Source organism: Coregonus lavaretus (assembly GCF_964263955.1).
Source record: "Coregonus lavaretus genome assembly, chromosome: 2".
Classification (NCBI taxonomy): Eukaryota; Metazoa; Chordata; class Actinopteri; order Salmoniformes; family Salmonidae; genus Coregonus; species Coregonus lavaretus.
The window spans coordinates 44529149-44546395 of record NC_139989.1 but is presented as its reverse complement, the minus strand read 5'-3'; the positions used below and the strand labels follow the sequence as shown (position 1 = coordinate 44546395).

At 44.8% G+C, this 17247-nt stretch overlaps 1 protein-coding gene across 3 annotated transcripts; it reads right to left on the bottom strand.

The window, feature by feature from the left end:
- Nucleotides 1-4645: 4645 nt before the first annotated feature.
- On the bottom strand, nt 4646-16568 carry LOC311146190 (zinc finger CCCH domain-containing protein 7B-like). 3 transcript variants are annotated; one of them, XM_084182691.1, is made up of 23 exons: nt 16384-16568; nt 16086-16153; nt 15894-15930; nt 15070-15267; nt 14458-14616; nt 12860-12940; nt 12567-12623; nt 10786-10828; nt 10413-10633; nt 9909-10320; nt 9692-9753; nt 9397-9505; nt 8588-8746; nt 8216-8424; nt 7587-7687; nt 7331-7512; nt 6947-7023; nt 6642-6823; nt 6206-6311; nt 5853-5961; nt 5559-5692; nt 5167-5336; nt 4646-4983 (listed from the first exon to the last, which is right to left on the bottom strand). In XM_084182691.1, the coding sequence occupies exons 2-23, from the start codon at nt 16142-16144 to the stop codon at nt 4980-4982; spliced, it is 2871 nt and encodes a 956-aa protein (XP_084038817.1). In that variant the 5' UTR covers nt 16145-16153; nt 16384-16568; the 3' UTR covers nt 4646-4979. The 3 variants fall into 3 exon arrangements, with proteins under 3 accessions (XP_084038817.1, XP_084038815.1, XP_084038816.1); XM_084182689.1 differs by having other exon boundaries at nt 4646-4966; nt 16384-16548; XM_084182690.1 differs by having other exon boundaries at nt 4646-4966; nt 12567-12620; nt 16384-16548.
- Nucleotides 16569-17247: the final 679 nt, after the last annotated feature.

Below are 17247 nucleotides of genomic sequence, written 5' to 3'. Positions count from 1 at the left end.
CAAACACTCACTTACACTACTGATTACTGATTACACACCCCATCGTTATTTGAGTTAGTTTACTTTAGTTAATAAATATATACTTTAAGTATTCCTTGTCTCCACGTGTCTCCCTTTTGTTACGAACTTGAACCGGTTCGTGACAACGCTCAATTCAGAAGTGGTCCAATGAAGCGAATTCTAAGCTACAGGTGGAAGGAATGCCTACCATCCTTGTGACGCCTTACAGTTGGCCAACATTTTTCTCATCCCAGTTCCTGTTAGCATATAACCATGGGGTGGTCATATTTTTGGACCACAAGGCAGTTCAGTCAAATATTCATAAACATTTAAGAAAACAAGGAGATGAATGACACATTTCTACTTTAGAAACGAATGTAACAAAATATGTTGTGACACTGACTACAAAGTCTCACAAGAAACCTCTACCACTTCATAATATGCTAAGTTATATTTGCTGGCAGCAAGTGTGTTACAGTATCAATCAGCCAATGCAGTTCGTCAAGACATGAAAATGTAAATGTTCGTTTTGTAAAAAAAAAAAGGACATCGACAAGGTTGATAACAAACCCAGGCAGCCAGTAACTAAAGTGTAAGCAATTGAAGATGTTGCACATGCTGCAAAGTTTTTATTTCAATTACATCGCATTAGTCCATTTAGTTAGCAACACAAGGAAGTTGCAGAACGCAATTGAAATTTGACTGTTAAAACATTACTGAATGGATATAGCTAACGTCAATGACATCAAGTTACCCTCTTTCGAGACAAATATGTTTCTATCCGTCACAAATGTGTTGAAGAGAATAGCAAAGGTATAACAAATTCCCAAACCGATTGCAATTATCGTTGTCAATGGAAAACGAGAACTCCATCAGGGCTCTGAAGACTTCAGGAACAAAACTTGCCTTACTCTGTCTGATAAACACTTTGCAAGAACTTCTAATCATGTCACGAGGATGTGGGCAAGTTGTTGATTTCAGTAGCCACGCCTACTAGCGTTATGAATATAGAACATTCTCTGTGAAAGACCAATGATACTAATAGTTCAATTTATCCAGAGTTTCGGTTTGCTGTATGGGCTGTCAATCATACCCATCAGCCAATTACAAGTTGGGAGTAGGTGCGTGTATTCGACCACAAATGTGCGAAACCCGCATCTCACCACGCACCCACAAGCAATCCGGACACTAAACAGCACATCATGAACAAGATCTGAAGGTGGAAATAATTGCCCCTCTGCTTGAACCTCATTGACTTGAACCACACTAACTAGAACACAACAGATTTGTACACCATATATATATATATATATACACACACACACACACACACACACACACACACACACACACACATACATACATACATACATACATACATACGTGTCCTTTGATAAGATAACAGACCTTGGTCAGTAGTGGTGTTATAGTTGTGTAATAAATTACAATAAATAAGTAACAAAATAATTCTCAATAACAGTAAAAAAGGATCATGGATCCATTCCCTCTCAAAAATAGTTTTATTTAACATGTCAGATTTGGTCAATAGCTCAAACAAAATAAAAGTCGTTTTTGTTTTCTCAGGTCTAGTATACAACTCATTCTTACCATAAACCCATGATGTTGGAAATGAAATGCACAAACACTGCTGTCTCTAACCATCTGGTCAATCAGTATGGCAGCTACAGTAAAATAGTGTGTGGTCATGAGAGCAGTGTGAATAGTGTTTGACAAGAGTGCACTTTTATAAAGGGGTCATTTTGATGGCTTTTAGAGGGGGCACTTCAGTTTCAAGAACTGTTTCTAGCCAGCTAGGATTAAACTGCCTGTCCTTATCAAACAATATAGGCTGATATATTGTGGTGCAGTCAGCTAAATGACATAGATGGATGTGATGAAGGTCAACGAAATTCACTCTCGATTATAATTATTTAATCCAGGACAAAACCTATGGCAGGGTTTCCCAAACTTGGTCCTCGGTACCCCAAGGGGTGCACGTTTTGTTTTTTGCCCTAGCACTACACATCTGATTCAAATAATCAACTAATCATTCAACTTCGATAATTTGAATCAGTTGTGTAGTGTCAGGGCAAAAACCAAAACGTTCACAGAGTTTGGAAAACGCTGACCTATGGCAAATCACCAGGATCCAGCCCACTGACTTTGTTTGCATAGTAGGAAACATACCACTTCCCACTCTCTATCGGTTATTTTTTTGGAGTCACCCTCAAAATTAAAGTGGAAAACCACACTACAGGCTGATCCAACTTTGATGTAATGTCCTTAAAACAAGTCAAAATGAGGCTCAGTAGTGTGTGTGGCCTCCACGTGCCTGTATGACCTCCCTACAACGCCTGGGCATGCTCCTGATGAGGTGGCGGATGGTCTCCTGAGGGATCTCCTCCCAGACCTGGACTAAAGCATCCGCCAACTCCTGGACAGTCTGTGGTGCAACGTGGCGTTGGTGGATGGAGCGAGACATGATGTCCCAGATGTGCTCAATTGGATTCAGGTCTGGGGAACAGGCAGGCCAGTCCATAACATCAATGCCTTCCTCTTGCAGGAACTGCTGACACACTCCAGCCACATGAGGTCTAGCATTGTCTTGCATTAGGAGGAACCCAGGGCCAACCGCACCAGCATATGGTCTCACAAGGGGTCTGAGGATCTAATCTCGGTACCTAATGGCAGTCAGGCTACCTCTGGCGAGCACATGGAGGGCTGTGCGGCCCCCCCAAATAAATGCCACCCCACACCATGACTGACCCACCGCCAAACCGGTCATGCTGGAGGATGTTGCAGGCAGCAGAACGTTCTCCACGGCGTCTCCAGACTCTGTCACATGTGCTCAGTGTGAACCTGCTTTCATCTGTGAAGAGCACAGGGCGCCAGTGGCGAATTTGCCAATCTTGTTGTTCTCTGGCAAATGCCAAACGTCCTGCACGGTGTTGGGCTGTAAGCACAACCCCCACCTGTGGACTTCGGGCCCTCATACCACCCTCATGGAGTCTGTTTCTGACCGTTTGAGCAGACACATGCACATTTGTGGCCTGCTGGAGGTCATTTTGCAGGGCTCTGGTAGTGCTCCTCCTTGCACAAAGGCGGAGGTAGAGGTCCTGCTGCTGGGTTGTTGCCCTCCTACGGCCTCCTCCACGTCTCCTGGTAGCGCCTCCATGCTCTGGATACTACGCTGACAGACACAGCAAACTTTCTTGCCACAACTCGCATTGATGTGCCATCCTGGATGAGCTGCACTACCTGAGCCACTTGTGTGGGTTGTAGACTCCGTCTCATGCTACCACTAGAGTGAAAGCATTCAAAAGTGACCAAAACATCAGCCAGGAAGCATAGGAACTGAGAAGTGTTCTGTGGTCACCACCTGCAAAACCAGTCCTTTATTGGGGGTGTCTTGCTAATTGCCTATAATTTCCACCTGTTGTCTATTCCATTTGCACAACAGCATGTGAAATGTCTTGTCAATCAGTGTTGCTTCCTAAGTGGACAGTTTGATTTCACAGAAGTGTGATTGACTTGGAGTTACATTGTGTTGTTTAAGTGTTCCCTTTATTTTTTTGAGCAGTGTATATCCCCACAGGTAAGGCCTTAGTTAGCATCCTCAATCTATTTAACCAGTAGTGGTAGGTGTGGTTGGTAGAGCATGGCGCTTGCAACGCCAGGGTTGTGGGTTCAATTCCCACGGGGGGCCAGTATAAAAAAAAAGAAAAAAGAAATGTATGCACTCACTAACTAAGTCGCTCTGGATAAGAGCGTCTGCTAAATTACTAAAATGTAAAATGTGTGGTAGAGTCCGACCGCAAATTGTAGAGGCCCTCCTCTCGGCCGCAGAGACAAATTGTATTTTTTTTTTGTCATGGGGCGGGGAGAAAGTTTTACTGTTTTAAAAGCTAGTTTCCTTCAATTCCAAACATTTTATCATGGGGCTGAGAGAAAATTAGCAGTTTAAGTAATTTATTATTTTATTTTTGAAGGAGTGTGGCAGTCCCATTCCTTTAGTAATTTTTGCTTTATTGAAGAGATAGTACAATGTGAAAGATGGGGAAGATAGGGGGAGGGGGAGTCAAAGGGCAGTGGGACGGTTTCAAACCCATGCCGACTCCGGCATATACGTGTGCCGCTGGGACCACACAGAAAATGTGCACATTTTCCAGAATTCTACACATTTTGCCATGGTTTACGCCATGTTCTTATGTTATTGGAGTGACTCAAAATCAAAATTGGTGGCTCCATGCCATGACATTCTTTGAATTTTAGAATTTCCCTGACTATCTAGTTTTTATTTTGGTGGTTGTTCTTAAATGATTTCATAAAAAAATATATAGCTCCATGATATATTTTCTACATACTTTCTGGTTTTAGTTGTTTATGTTTACACTGAAAACATTTTACCTCCCCGAAAATGTTTAATCATATTTTTTGGAGTGGCGGCAACAATTTCAGAACCAAGCCCTTTTGAAAATGAAATGACATGTTTGGCTAAAGGTTAAAGTAGTTAATCCCTTCTGAGTTGTGACAAGTTGTGAATGAGTTAAAAGTTCAGTCTGTCTTTGAATTAGTGGGTCTAGGAGTAACTTCTTTATTACTGCTTTTTATGGTAAGTGAACAAATAAGGCACTTGCAGTCCTAACCAGCTCAAACAGGTATAAAACTGTATTAACTGTTAACTAATACAGAACTAATGAAGAAAAAAAAAACCATGGTTTTCAACAAAACAGAGGACTGCTGTCTGTTTACAGGTGCAAGTGTCTCACATGGGGGACAGGGGCTTCAGTCCTGCAGGAGAAAGTTGTACTTCCCAAAGTCAAACTCGTCTGGCATGATGAGCATGTCTTCACGGGCCTTGGCCAGCTTCTGCCGCAGGAATTCCCGCCTCTCCTGCCATTCCACCAGCTCCTCATCACTGTGGGCGTAGTCACAACTCACCCCCTCGGGACAGCCACTCTCCAGCCTGTCAATCACACTCATCTATATTTCACATACGTCAATCACTGTGCACCAATAAAATTTGATAGGAACAAATAGGATAAGGATGTGGTAAGTGAACCTTGACATATCCCAGTTGTTTTCTGTGTGCATATACAGAGCATCTCATGACGGGTAATGAGAAAGGCACTACAGTATTGAGACCCTCCCCTGTGTGAGTGTTACCTGGGGCAAAGGGCGAGGCGGAGTCCGGGGAAGCGGTATGTCCAGGTCAGGCTCTCGTCCTCTCCCTCGCAGCTGAATACACGGTCCTTGTGTTTCTCTGAGGAGATGTGCTGCTGCCACTGGCGCTCGCTGTTACTATGCTTTCCACACAGACGACAGTGGAAGCCGCTCTAGAACACACACGCACAGTGAAACTTCTCATGGTACGTTAAGCATTCATAAACACTGACAGACATACGCACACATTGCATTGCATGAACATGCATGCACACACTATCAAAATGTAGTCCATCTTGATAGTGTTAGATAGCTTTTACAAATGAGAAAGGGGAATGTATTGTTTGCGTTCTACATCCAACAAACAGGTTTTGTGAGTAAGTGCCTTTACTCACCATTGGCTCGGCATAGTCGGTTGGCATGGCGATTTGCTTCTCCTCCATGGGTTGGGTGGTCAGGGGGTCATCCGGCTGACGGTTTTGATTCGTCATTGTAAGCCACATGTCGTACAACTGCTGCATATCCTTCACTTTAGGAACAGGTTCAAAGAGGAATGTAAGTAACAATACTAATGTGTACCGGTGGGGATAATAGGCATCTGAACCAATCCTGCTCATAGATCAAAGTAAACAGAGGCGATAATGTGGAGCAAAAGGTTGAATGGAAACGAAAACATAGTGTAAACATACAGCCATTGTTCTTCATATAGGTCCACACTTGCTTCTCCTCTTCACTGTGGGCGAAGGCACAGTTCCCAATGTAGTGGCACTTCTTCTGCTTCACCACGTGGGCACATATCTGAGGGGGACAGGTTTTGCCGTTACACACAGACTGCGAGGATGTTTGTGGAAACAAATTTGCAGTGTCAATTATTAAGTATTAAATTCAACTGACCAATATATACCGTTACCCATGAGCACACACTAACATAATAGTTAATTATAAGTTGTTAAATAGACACATTGATAATATACTTGGTTGAGTCTATCAAAAATAATTTCTAGCAAGTAGTGTATGAGGAGTAGCAGGGGGCAGCACACACATCATACTGCTGGGGGTAGGTCTTGGCGAAAGGCAACGTCCGCACCATCACCCACTTCTTTCCTTCAAAGGACTTCACCAACAGCACCCGACGCTCCTTCGTCCAACTACAGGGAGAGAGAGAAAGAGAGAGAAAGAGAGAGATGTGAGAGTTATGGTGGACTTCCCAGAAAGATACTATCCTAAATTACATAGGGCTTCGCTGTAAATGCTCCATACGCCTTGGTTTTTGTCCCCGAGATGATCATTCACTATTGTTATTCAAAAAACGAAAACATATCTCAGACTACACATCTAACATACATTGGCCGTTTGATACACAATAGTGAATAACAGTGGTCAGTCACATGGAACTGTTGCATACTACAGTGGAGCACTACCTCACCCATTTTCTGGCCTCCATCTGGCTAGGGATGCTAGGTAGGGTGCAGCCTCACCTGTGCCTGGCCTTGGCTGTACAGTATTTAAGCGCTTTGTCCGGCTCGCTGACCAGCCCGTCCCTCCAGCACTGACCACATACAAACTTCCTCTTCAGGTTCAAGCTATAGCCTCCTCCCCCACCTCTACAGGTGTCCCCACCACCACTTGGGGATGAAGATGGTGGTGGCATGTACACAGGCTTATAGTCAACGAGTCACAGGGACAAAAACAGAGAGAGGCAAAGGTAGAGAGAATCAGACAAACTACACAGGAGCGGTTGCCTCACCATATTATGAGATGTAGCATAGCAGGGATTTTCTACCTTGGGTTTGTGTGTGTTCTGCTCCTGTTTATGCCAGTGTCGCTTGGATTCCTGCACAATTTCTTCATGAGTGATGCCTATAGAACAGGCACATACACAGAAAAGTGATGCCTAGTCGAGCCTTGGCATCACTTTTTACAGACAGTATTTACAGACAGTGTTTATCAACTGTGACAAGATTGAACCGCAGTGTCTACTGACACCTACTGGACTTTGTTGAAATTTTCCTGACTTTTAGTATAGAAACTAACATTTAAAAATAAAGATGTTTTATTGTAGATTGGCCTCTACATTTAAAAATGTTTTCACATTTCTTAGACAGGAATAAATATGTCTCTCTGTGTCTGAGACCAAGTACATTAATGTGCATCAATCTGACTGTACCGGAGTCTTGCTGCAGCATCCAGCACTTGAGCTCTATGACAGAGTGGGCAAAGGAGCAGCTGTCCTCTCGCTGGCAGCCGTAGCGCCGGGCATGGCGGCACACGTCCAACTGGCACTGGGTATACAGTGGGCGGATCTTAGTGTAGTGCACGTTGCTGGACCTCACAGCATGCACCAGGCACCTGCAGGGCACAGAAGGGGGAAGAGTGAGCGTGAGTGTGTGAGTGAGAGAGAGAGGGAGGCAAACGTGACTCACTTCTTTTTGTCGAATGGGTGTCGGGCGGAGAGGTTGGAGCATATGGACGGCACCTCCTTACTGCGCTTACTGATGATCCTGGGCTTACTGTCATAGCACTCCTGAGTAGAGAGAGAGGGAGGGAGAGAATGAGAGGGGGAAAGTGGAGGTAAACAGAGACAAGAAGTAGGGGGGAGCATGAGTAAGGTTGAACGGCATGTTTTGGAGGTCTGCAGGGACTGATTTCTTCATCCCATTTTTATTGCACCTCGTCTCACCTTGGTTGAGCGCCCTCCACTTCTTTCCATTATCAATATTTATTTACAGACACTGTAGTAAGCTACAGTCTAATCATGTTTAAGTTAATTTCATATTTAAAGTTAACGGCCGCGTGATTCTCCACCCATGTAGGCAGCCTACTCTATTTCAATGAGACCACACATACTAGGCGCACTTGAACTCGCACGCCCAACAAAGCAGAAAGACGACCGTTTCCAAATAATCTGCGGGACAGCAAAAATATTTTCATCCCAAAGTCGTCTGTCTGACCGCCCGCAATGATCTCTGTTGGGACCCGCAGCCCTCTACCATGTTTCACTGGTCAAGCTTGGACATATGGAGATGTGTATGCAACTGTGTGTGTGTCCTACCTCACAGAGGTACATGAACATGCCGTTGTGGAGCTGCAGCAGGCATGTGATGCCGAGTGTGGGCCTGTCATTGTTGGGGCTCTGCGGGTCAAACAGCAGCTCTCTGTTCAGGGCTCCCTTCCTCTCCAGGGTCCACACATCTACCTCCTCCTGGCAGTAGGCAAATGTACATCCCTCCCTGTACTTACACTTCTGAGTCTCCAGCACCTCTGCACAGAGGGAAGGAACATATACAAACTCAAACAAACGCTAACCTTTAGGACCCTTTTTCCAGATTAAAACTACTAGGTAATTTGACCTATGACACACACACATTATATTCATCTAAACAGAACCTCTTTCCCACACCAGTGACTCTGTTGTTTTCCGTACCCTTGCAGAGCATAAACGGCCCAGTAAAGTTGTTGGTGGGGCGGGGTCGCACCCTGTTCCAGACTGGGTGCCCTGAAGCCCTGATCCTGCACAGACAAATGTCCCGCTTACAACGGTGGGCCAATTCTGCCTGGTGCAGGTAGTCCAGGACCCCTGGACCTGAGAGGCAGAGAAAGGGAGGGGCGTTAAGGGGGACATAGAATGAGATAAATAAAAATAGAGAGGTGAACCTCGGTGCTATGGTGGTCTTGCAAATGTCAGTCTTATTAGTTAGAAGTAGGGGGCCTCCCAAGTGGCGCAGCAGTCTAAGGCACTGCATCGCAGTGCAACAGGCGTCACTACAGACCCAGGTTCGATCCCAGGCTGTGTCGCAGCCGGCCACGACCGGGAGACCCATGAGGCAATGCACAATTGGCCAAGCGTCATCTGGGTTAGGAGAGGGTTTGGCCGGCCGGGATGTCCTTGTCCCATCGTGCTCTAGCGACTCGTTGTGGCTGGCCGGGCACATGCACACTGACTTCGGTCGCCAGCTATACGGTGTTTCCTCCGACACATTGGTGCGGCTGGCTTCCGGGTTAAGCGAGCAGTGTGTCAAGAAGCAGTGCGGCTTGGCGGGGTCGTGTTTCGGAGGACGCATGGCTCTTGACCTTTGCCTCTCCTGATTTCGTACTGGAGTTGCAACGATGTTGGTAGACTGTAACTACCAATTGAATATCATGAAATTGGGGAGAAAAAAAAAAGAAACATGAAGAAGTAAACTGGGGGAGGGACACCGTCTGAGAGGGAGTTTATCATGTCCACTACTGTACCTATCCAGCTGTAGCACGTGGCACAGGCCTGCTTGAAGTCATGGGTGGCTGCTACGGTGTTCTTGGTCAGCAGAGAGAGCTTGGAAGAGACCTGGCCATTCTTTACCACCTACATCGCCATGGTAATATTAATTAATTTAGGTTAATATGTCAAGGCAAAACTAGCATGATGCTGTAAAAGGTGAGCTCCACTGATAAAGTTCTATGTGACCGAAACATTGCATAAATGTTTAATTTAAAATGTACACAGTGTGCTGAGTCCAACAAATTCTGCTTACAGAAATAAATGGCTTACTGTGTGGTTGGACTTCTTGGGTGAACGTGTTGCAGAGAGAATATTGTGGGAGATTCTTGCACCTTAAGATAGTGTGAGAACAAAAAAGAGAGAACAATCTATTATAAACAACTACATTAGGTTCATAACGTTCTTGGTTATAAACATTCAAAAGTAAAATGAACCATGTATACATTGGTATAAGCTAACAAGACACTACCACCCTCAATCCACTCACCAGGCTGGTTGAACTCAGAGAGGGAGTCCAGCCCCCCTCCCCCCACCACTACTGGTTTGGCTGCTATTGCGCCCCCAAGTGGGGAGAAACTGTCCAGGGCATCAAGTGAATCGAGTGCTGTTGTGGGAGCCGGGGCATCCCCACCACCAAGGCCTGAAAGGTTGTCCAGGTTGTTTAAGGCATCTAGGGAGTCTAGTGCATCCAGGCCATCTAAAGAGTCCAGCGCACCCAGGGCATCCCGCCCACCAATGCCTGGGAAGGTGTCCAGAGAGTTGAGCTGGCTGATGGCTGAGTTGAAGAAGGCTGGGGGGAGCCGGGGTGAGGGGGCAGGCAGGCCTGAGGGAAACGGGAGCTGGATGGGGACACAGCCTGAGCTGGGGAGGAAGGTGGGAAAGTCACGTTGAGGGGGAATCTGAATGAGAAGGGAAAGGAGAGAATGAAAAGTTGCATTGACAGATTCAGGGAAGCTATATCGACCAGTAGACACAAACTCACATCACTAACCTCTGGTTCGTCATGGAGACAGTCCAGCAGGCTGTCTAGATCATCTCCCATCAGCTCACTGTCACCCAGGTGCTCTGACTCAGGCACCGAGAAGGGCAACCCCCGGGGGCCTTGGACAGATCTACCCAGAAGTTTGGAGTAGACCAGAGGACCAGAGGGAGGGGGAGAGGATTCATCACTAACTGGGATAGCGGCAGATACAGGCTTGTAGGAGAAGCCAACTGAAAGACAGGGAGAGGAGAGGGAACAGGTGGGTTTTATTTTCTTTAAGTTATTCAAATTGTTATTGCTACATCTGACACATATTCTTTGATAGTCTTTACATTACAATGTGATAGGTAATTCAACATTTCTGGGTCAGTAGAATTTCTACCTGATGAGATGTCACTTAAGGAATCCAGACCACTGCCATACATCTTGAGGTAAAAAGAGAAAAAGACAACAGCTTCTGTTTAATTGACAATAAATCAACAGGTAAACCAAAGTACATTCCAAATCTCAACCAGTTTAAGTGGCAATATGTAACTTTTTGGGTGGCCCGACTAAATTCACATAGAAATTTGGTAATAGATCAATCATTCTACTTGAAAGCAAGTCTAAGAAGCGATAGATCTGTTCTAAACTCAGCAAAAAAAGAAACGTCCTCTCACTGTCAACTGCGTTTATTTTCAGCAAACTTAACATGTGTAAATATTTGTATGAACATAACAAGATTCAACAACTGAGACAAAGTGAACAAGTTCCACAGACATGTGACTAACAGAAATTGAATAATGTGTCCCTGAACTAAGGGGGGGGATCTGGGCTCAATGGGATGGAGATCCGGGCTCTTCGCTGGCCATGGCAGAACACTGACATTCCTGTCTTGCAGGAAATCACGCACAGAACGAGCAGTATGGCTGGTGGCATTGTCATGCTGGAGGGTCATGTCAGGATGAGCCTGCAGGAAGTGTACCACGTGAGGGAGGAGGATGTCTTCCCTGTAACGCACAGCATTGAGATTGCCTGCAATGACAACAAGCTCAGTCCGATGATGCTGTGACACACCGCCCCAGACCATGATGGACCCTCCACCTCCAAATTGATCCCGCTCCAGAGTACAGGCCTCGGTGTAACGCTCATTCCTTCGACGATAAACGCGAATCCGACCATCACCCCTGGTGAGAAAACCGCGACTGGTCAGTGAAGAGCACTTTTTGCCAGTCCTGTCTGGTCCAGCGACGGTGGGTTTGTGCCCATAGGCGACGTTGTTGTCTGGTGAGGACCTGCCTTACAACAGGCCTACAAGCCCTCAGTCCAGCCTCTCTCAGCCCATTACGGGCAGTCTGAGCACTGATGGACGGATTGTGCGTTCCTGGTGTAACTCGGGCAGTTGTTGTTGCCATCCTGTACCTGTCCCGCAGGTGTGATGTTCGGATGTACCGATCCTGTGCAGGTGTTGTTACACGTGGTCTGCCACTGCGAGGACGATCAGCTGTCCGTCCTGTCTCCCTGTAGCGCTGTCTTAGGCGTCTCACAGTACAGACATTGCAATTTATTGCCCTGGCCACATCTGCAGTCCTCATGCCTCCTTGCAGCATTCCTAAGGCACGTTCACGCAGATGAGCAGGGACCCTGGGCATCTATCTTTTGGTGTTTTTCAGAGTCAGTAGAAAGGCCTCTTTAGTGTCCTAAGTTTTCATACCTGTGACCTTAATTGCCTACCGTCTGTAAGCGGTTAGTGTCTTAACGACCGTTCCACAGGTGCATGTTCGTTAATTGTTTATGGTTCATTGAACAAGCATGGTAAACATAGTTTAAAACCTTTACAATGAAGGTCTGTGAAGTTATTTTTGATTTTTACAAATTATCTTTGGAAGACAGGGTCCTGAAAAAGGGACGTTTCTTTTTTTGCTGAGTTTATGTGCGCTATTTTTATGCTTCCTTTTCTTAAGTTTTTGCGTCTTTTACTTTCGGTTTTGTACACCAGCTTCAAACAGCTGAAACAATAATTTTGGTTATGGAAAATATATTTCAGAGCAGTTTAGCTGGTACAATGATTCTCTACACTATCTTATAATTAGGCAAACTATTAGTTTTAGCAACCAGAAAATGACGGAGCGATTTCTGCACAGTGCAACTTTAAAGTGTAATGGTGAAAGTTGTTGTACTTGCCTCCCCTGCAAAAGGAACTGTGTTCCCATTACTTTGCTCAGATGTGGCCGACTCCTTCTGTAAAGGAAGCAAATATTAACTCCATAAAGTGGCAACCTAAAGAAAATGTCAAACTTAATGACTTCAATTGTTATGAACTCAAATTGAGATTTAAACCCAAGCATAAACAGCTCATGGCAGATTTGATCAGAGAATGGCAGATTGAGAACAATTGAATCCAAGCCACTTATCCTGGAACGTAATTTGCCATGCTATTTTAATCTAGACCTTCCGCTTTGGAAACTGATTCTCACCTGTGTGCTAATGTAGGCTTTGCGTATCTTCAGGCCCAGTTTGTTAGCTAACTCCTGTGCCAACTCGTACACATGTTTGTCCTACGAAGAGTACAAGGGAAGAAAAAAAATATACATTAATTATTTTCAACACAAGCTTTTTATTAAACTAATTTTTAAAAAAAACTCTTATTCTGAGCTACATGATACAGTAAAAGTATGGTGTGAGGTCTCTCCCCCCTCGCATTTTTTATCACCACCTTTTGAAAAACATCAAAGGTAATTGAGGAGAGGAGGAAAATGGGGAAACAAATGCGCTTGCATGAAATGAGACTCTCCTTCTCCATTAGCGCATCATCATGCAAAGGATGTTTACAGATGAGGAATCCCAACATACATACTGTTGAAGTCGGAAGTTTACATACACTTAGGTTGGAGTCACTAAAACTCGTTTTTCAACCACTCCACAAATATCCTGTTAACAAACTATAGTTTAGGTAAGTCGGTTAGGACATACTTTGTGCATGACACAAGTAATTTTTCCAACAATTGTTTACAGACAGATTATTTCACTGTATCACAATTCCAAGTTTACATACACTAAATTGACTGTGCCTTTAAACAGCTTGGGAAATTCCAGAAAATGATGTCATGGCTTTAGAAGCTTCTGATAGGCTAATTGACATAATTGAAAACTGAAAAAGTGTGTATGAGCAAGGAGGCCTACAAACCTGACTCCGTTACACCAGCTCTGTCAGGAGGAATGGGCCAAAATTCACCCAACTTATTGTGGGAAGCTTGTGGAAGGCTACCTGAAACGTTTGACCCAAGTTAAACAATTTAAAGTCAATACTACCAAATACTAATTGAGTGTATGTAAACTTCTGACCCACTGGGAATGTGATGAAAGAAATAAAAGCTGAAATAAATCATTCTCTCTACTATTTTTCTGACATTTCACATTCTTAAAATAAAGTTGTGATCCTAACTGACCTAAGACAGGGAAGTTTTACTAGGATTAAATGTCAGGAATTGTGAAAAACTGAGTTTAAATTAAATGAATTTGGTTAAGGTGTATGTAAACTTCCGACTTGAACTGTATGTCAAGTGGTAAGAAGAAATGTTGCTAGTTGTGCTAGACATTTTATAGATAAAAAGGTTCGGGAGGCGAAGGTCAAGTCATGCGTCCTCCGAAACATGACCCCGCCAAACCGCGCTTCTTAACACCCGCCCGCTTAACCGGGAAGCCAGCCGCACCAATGTGTCGGAGGAAACACTGTTCAACTGACGACCAAGGTCAGCCTGCAGGTGCCCGGCCCGCCACAAGGAGTCGCTAGAGCGCGATGAGCCAAGTAAAGCACCCCCCGGCCAAACCCTCCCCTAACCCGGATGATGCTGGGGCAATGGTGCGCCGCCCTATGGGACTACCGGTCACGGCCGTTTGTGATACAGCCTGGTATCAAACCTGGGTCTGTAGTGACGCCTCTAGCACTGCGATGCAGTGCCTTAGACCACTGCGCCACTCGGGAGGCCAAGCATATTGTTTTTAAATGTGTGCATGCTTTTCTACTCCAAGAAAACAACCGCTGATTTGAAGGGTAATTCGTAACGTTGCTCACGTTCGGTGTAGTGAGCAGGCAGCCCGTGCTGCAGTTGTAGGCCTCTCTGAAACGGCCCAGCTCCTTCAGGCATAGAGCCTTCCTGTAGAGTGCCCTGAAACTGTCTTTGCACAGCGCCAGGGCACTGTCACAGTCCTGCACACCCTGCTCATACTGCCCCTGAGAGAAAGATGGAGAGAAAGAGATGACAGGTAAGGTGTGGGTCCTGCCACAGAGTGAAAGACTAAGGCCATACAGTGGTTAATACAGGCTAATGAGAATGGGGTAATGATAGGTGAACTGTATCTTCAAGGGGATGTTGAGGAAGTGTCTGACATCACTTTTGGCATGATGGCAACAGTTCAATGATGAGGCTGAAACACGTTGCGCATGATGGAATAGAACAATGTGATGCAACACGAAATACTGAAGTAGAGAGAGTGCAATGGGTGTTCACCATTGGTTCAATATTTGCCCACTACAGCACATTTGCCTACAACACAATTGCTCTTAAATATTAGATTTAAGAGATGACGTCATACCTTTTGCATACAGAATCGTGAACCTCATTCAATCATCCATATTGTGGATCAAAAGATGCATAATCCTGGTGATACACCACTCTTGACTCACCATGCTGTGGTAGGCTGCAGCCCTGTTGACATACAGACTCTCCATCAGGGCTGAGGGGATTTCCAGAGACTCAGCCTGGGCATAGTGGGCCACATTAACACCCTCACTGAAGTCCTTTATGGCCTGCTGCCACTCACCCTCCCTGAACATTGCATTCCCCTCATCCAGCAGGTTACACACCAACTGGGTCAGAAACACCTGGAGGGAAGAGGAGGAGAGGAATATGGCATGGGAATGAGATAAAGACAGTACACAGGAAAAGCCATAAAGGACCACGCTCCTGAGTGGCGCAGTGGTCTAAGGCACTGCATCGTAGTGCAAAACTGTGCCACTAGATCCTGGTTCGAATCCAGGCTCTGTCGCAGCCGGCCGCGACCGGGAGACTCATGGGCGGCGCACAATTGGCCCAGCGTCGTCCAGGGTAGGGGAGGGAATGGCCGGCAGGGATGTAGCTCAGTTGATAGAGCATGGTGTTTGCAACGCCAGGGTTTTGGGTTCGATTCCCACAGGGGGCCAGTATAAAATAATAATAATATGTAAGTCGCTCTGGATAAGAGCGTCTGCTAAATGACTAAAATGTAAATGTAAATGTAAATGTAAACATGGACGTGTCTAATCAGTATTATGGCTGGTTTTGGTACTTTTTTCCAATGGCAATAATGGATCAAATGTGAAATGGAGAAAATCTCTGCAAAGGGCAAGCTGCATGACTGTGAGCACACATGTTCCTTTCCTGAAATTCTTTGGAACAGTTTAGGGGGTGTGTCGACATGCCTAGACTAAGGTCAAGAGAGAAGACAGTCATCGCATTCATTAATCCCTACCTTATAGCCTTCAGGCTCTGGATAAGGCAAGGAAGACCTAGGACACAGAGGAAAATATATCAACTTATCAATACAAGTGAACTAGTGCTGTATGGTCGTTTGTGGGTGTAGGATGAATGTCAAGTAAGAGAGCAACTGGCTACAATTTAGTTGAGAACTTGTGGGAATTGCAGGGAAATTTTTATTTCTCACCGTATGAATCCCAGGGCGTTCTGTATGCCCTCCCGACACTTCTGACGGTCCAAGTCCATCTCGGCAAACTGTAAAAAAAGAAAGGCCCATCAACATCATTTTGATGTCTACTATCGAACTACCTAGCTAGAAGAAATAAGATAGGTTCAAGAGCTCGTGCAAAGTACACAGCAACGACAAAATATAACTTGGCCAGTTTAGCCAAATATTTGTTTTTGTTTAGCTAGCTAGATAGTTAACCATGCCTCAAGTTTTCAAGCTAGCTAGCTGGGCATGATTCGACGAAGTTACAACCCACCTGGTGATAAAAACCATAAATCGACGTTTACTGCTGTGGGCAGAGCAACATCTTGCCACAGAGGAACTTACAGCTACCATCCATCCAGTGAAATTATTTGCAAGGGTATTTTTTGCATGGACAGTTTACATGTAAGTTTCACTTCCAATTCCTCAGCTGCACAGTGAACACCCACCCACTCGCTTGCTTGCTTGCTTGCTTTTGAGTTGCTTGGCTGCCACAAGGTCCTAGCGAGAGTCATTTCTAGGGTAGGGTGAGGTGTGCTGTGAATAAAATGTTTCCTGTTTAGACATGTCATAAGGTAGCAATCAATTATGTGCGAAATTAAAAAGTTTGCATTTGTATTTTATTTGAGAAATTAATCTACCTAGGATAGCTTTCACTTTTTTGTTGTTTCTCTCTGGAGTTCTAGCCAAAGTCCGGCAGATTGCGATATTGAGTCGTTTCATCTTATCTTACGTCTTAAAGCAAGACATTTTTATTATTTCCCGCACAATACCAGTGTCTACCTACATATGTGAAAACGGCGCATTTCTACGTTTTATAGAAGACAAAACATTGTTTAAAAGTTCTACCCGATGATATTGTCAAGTTGCGTCAATTCAAATATGGTATAGGAACAAAAAGAGGTCAATACACATCTTCTAAAATAGACTAGTATTTTAATTAATGCAAACACTTGAATGGTAAATATGATGTTCGTATATATCTCCAGTGATTTTCACTGAAAAACCAAGCAGGGCAGACAGAGAACTGAGCCATTGTTATAAGTTCTTCTTTAAATACTCTGACAGAGATGGTTCCCCCTCCCTGCTGGGCCTGTCAGAGTAGAGGCTGGGTGTGGTTTAAACTTACCCAACCTAT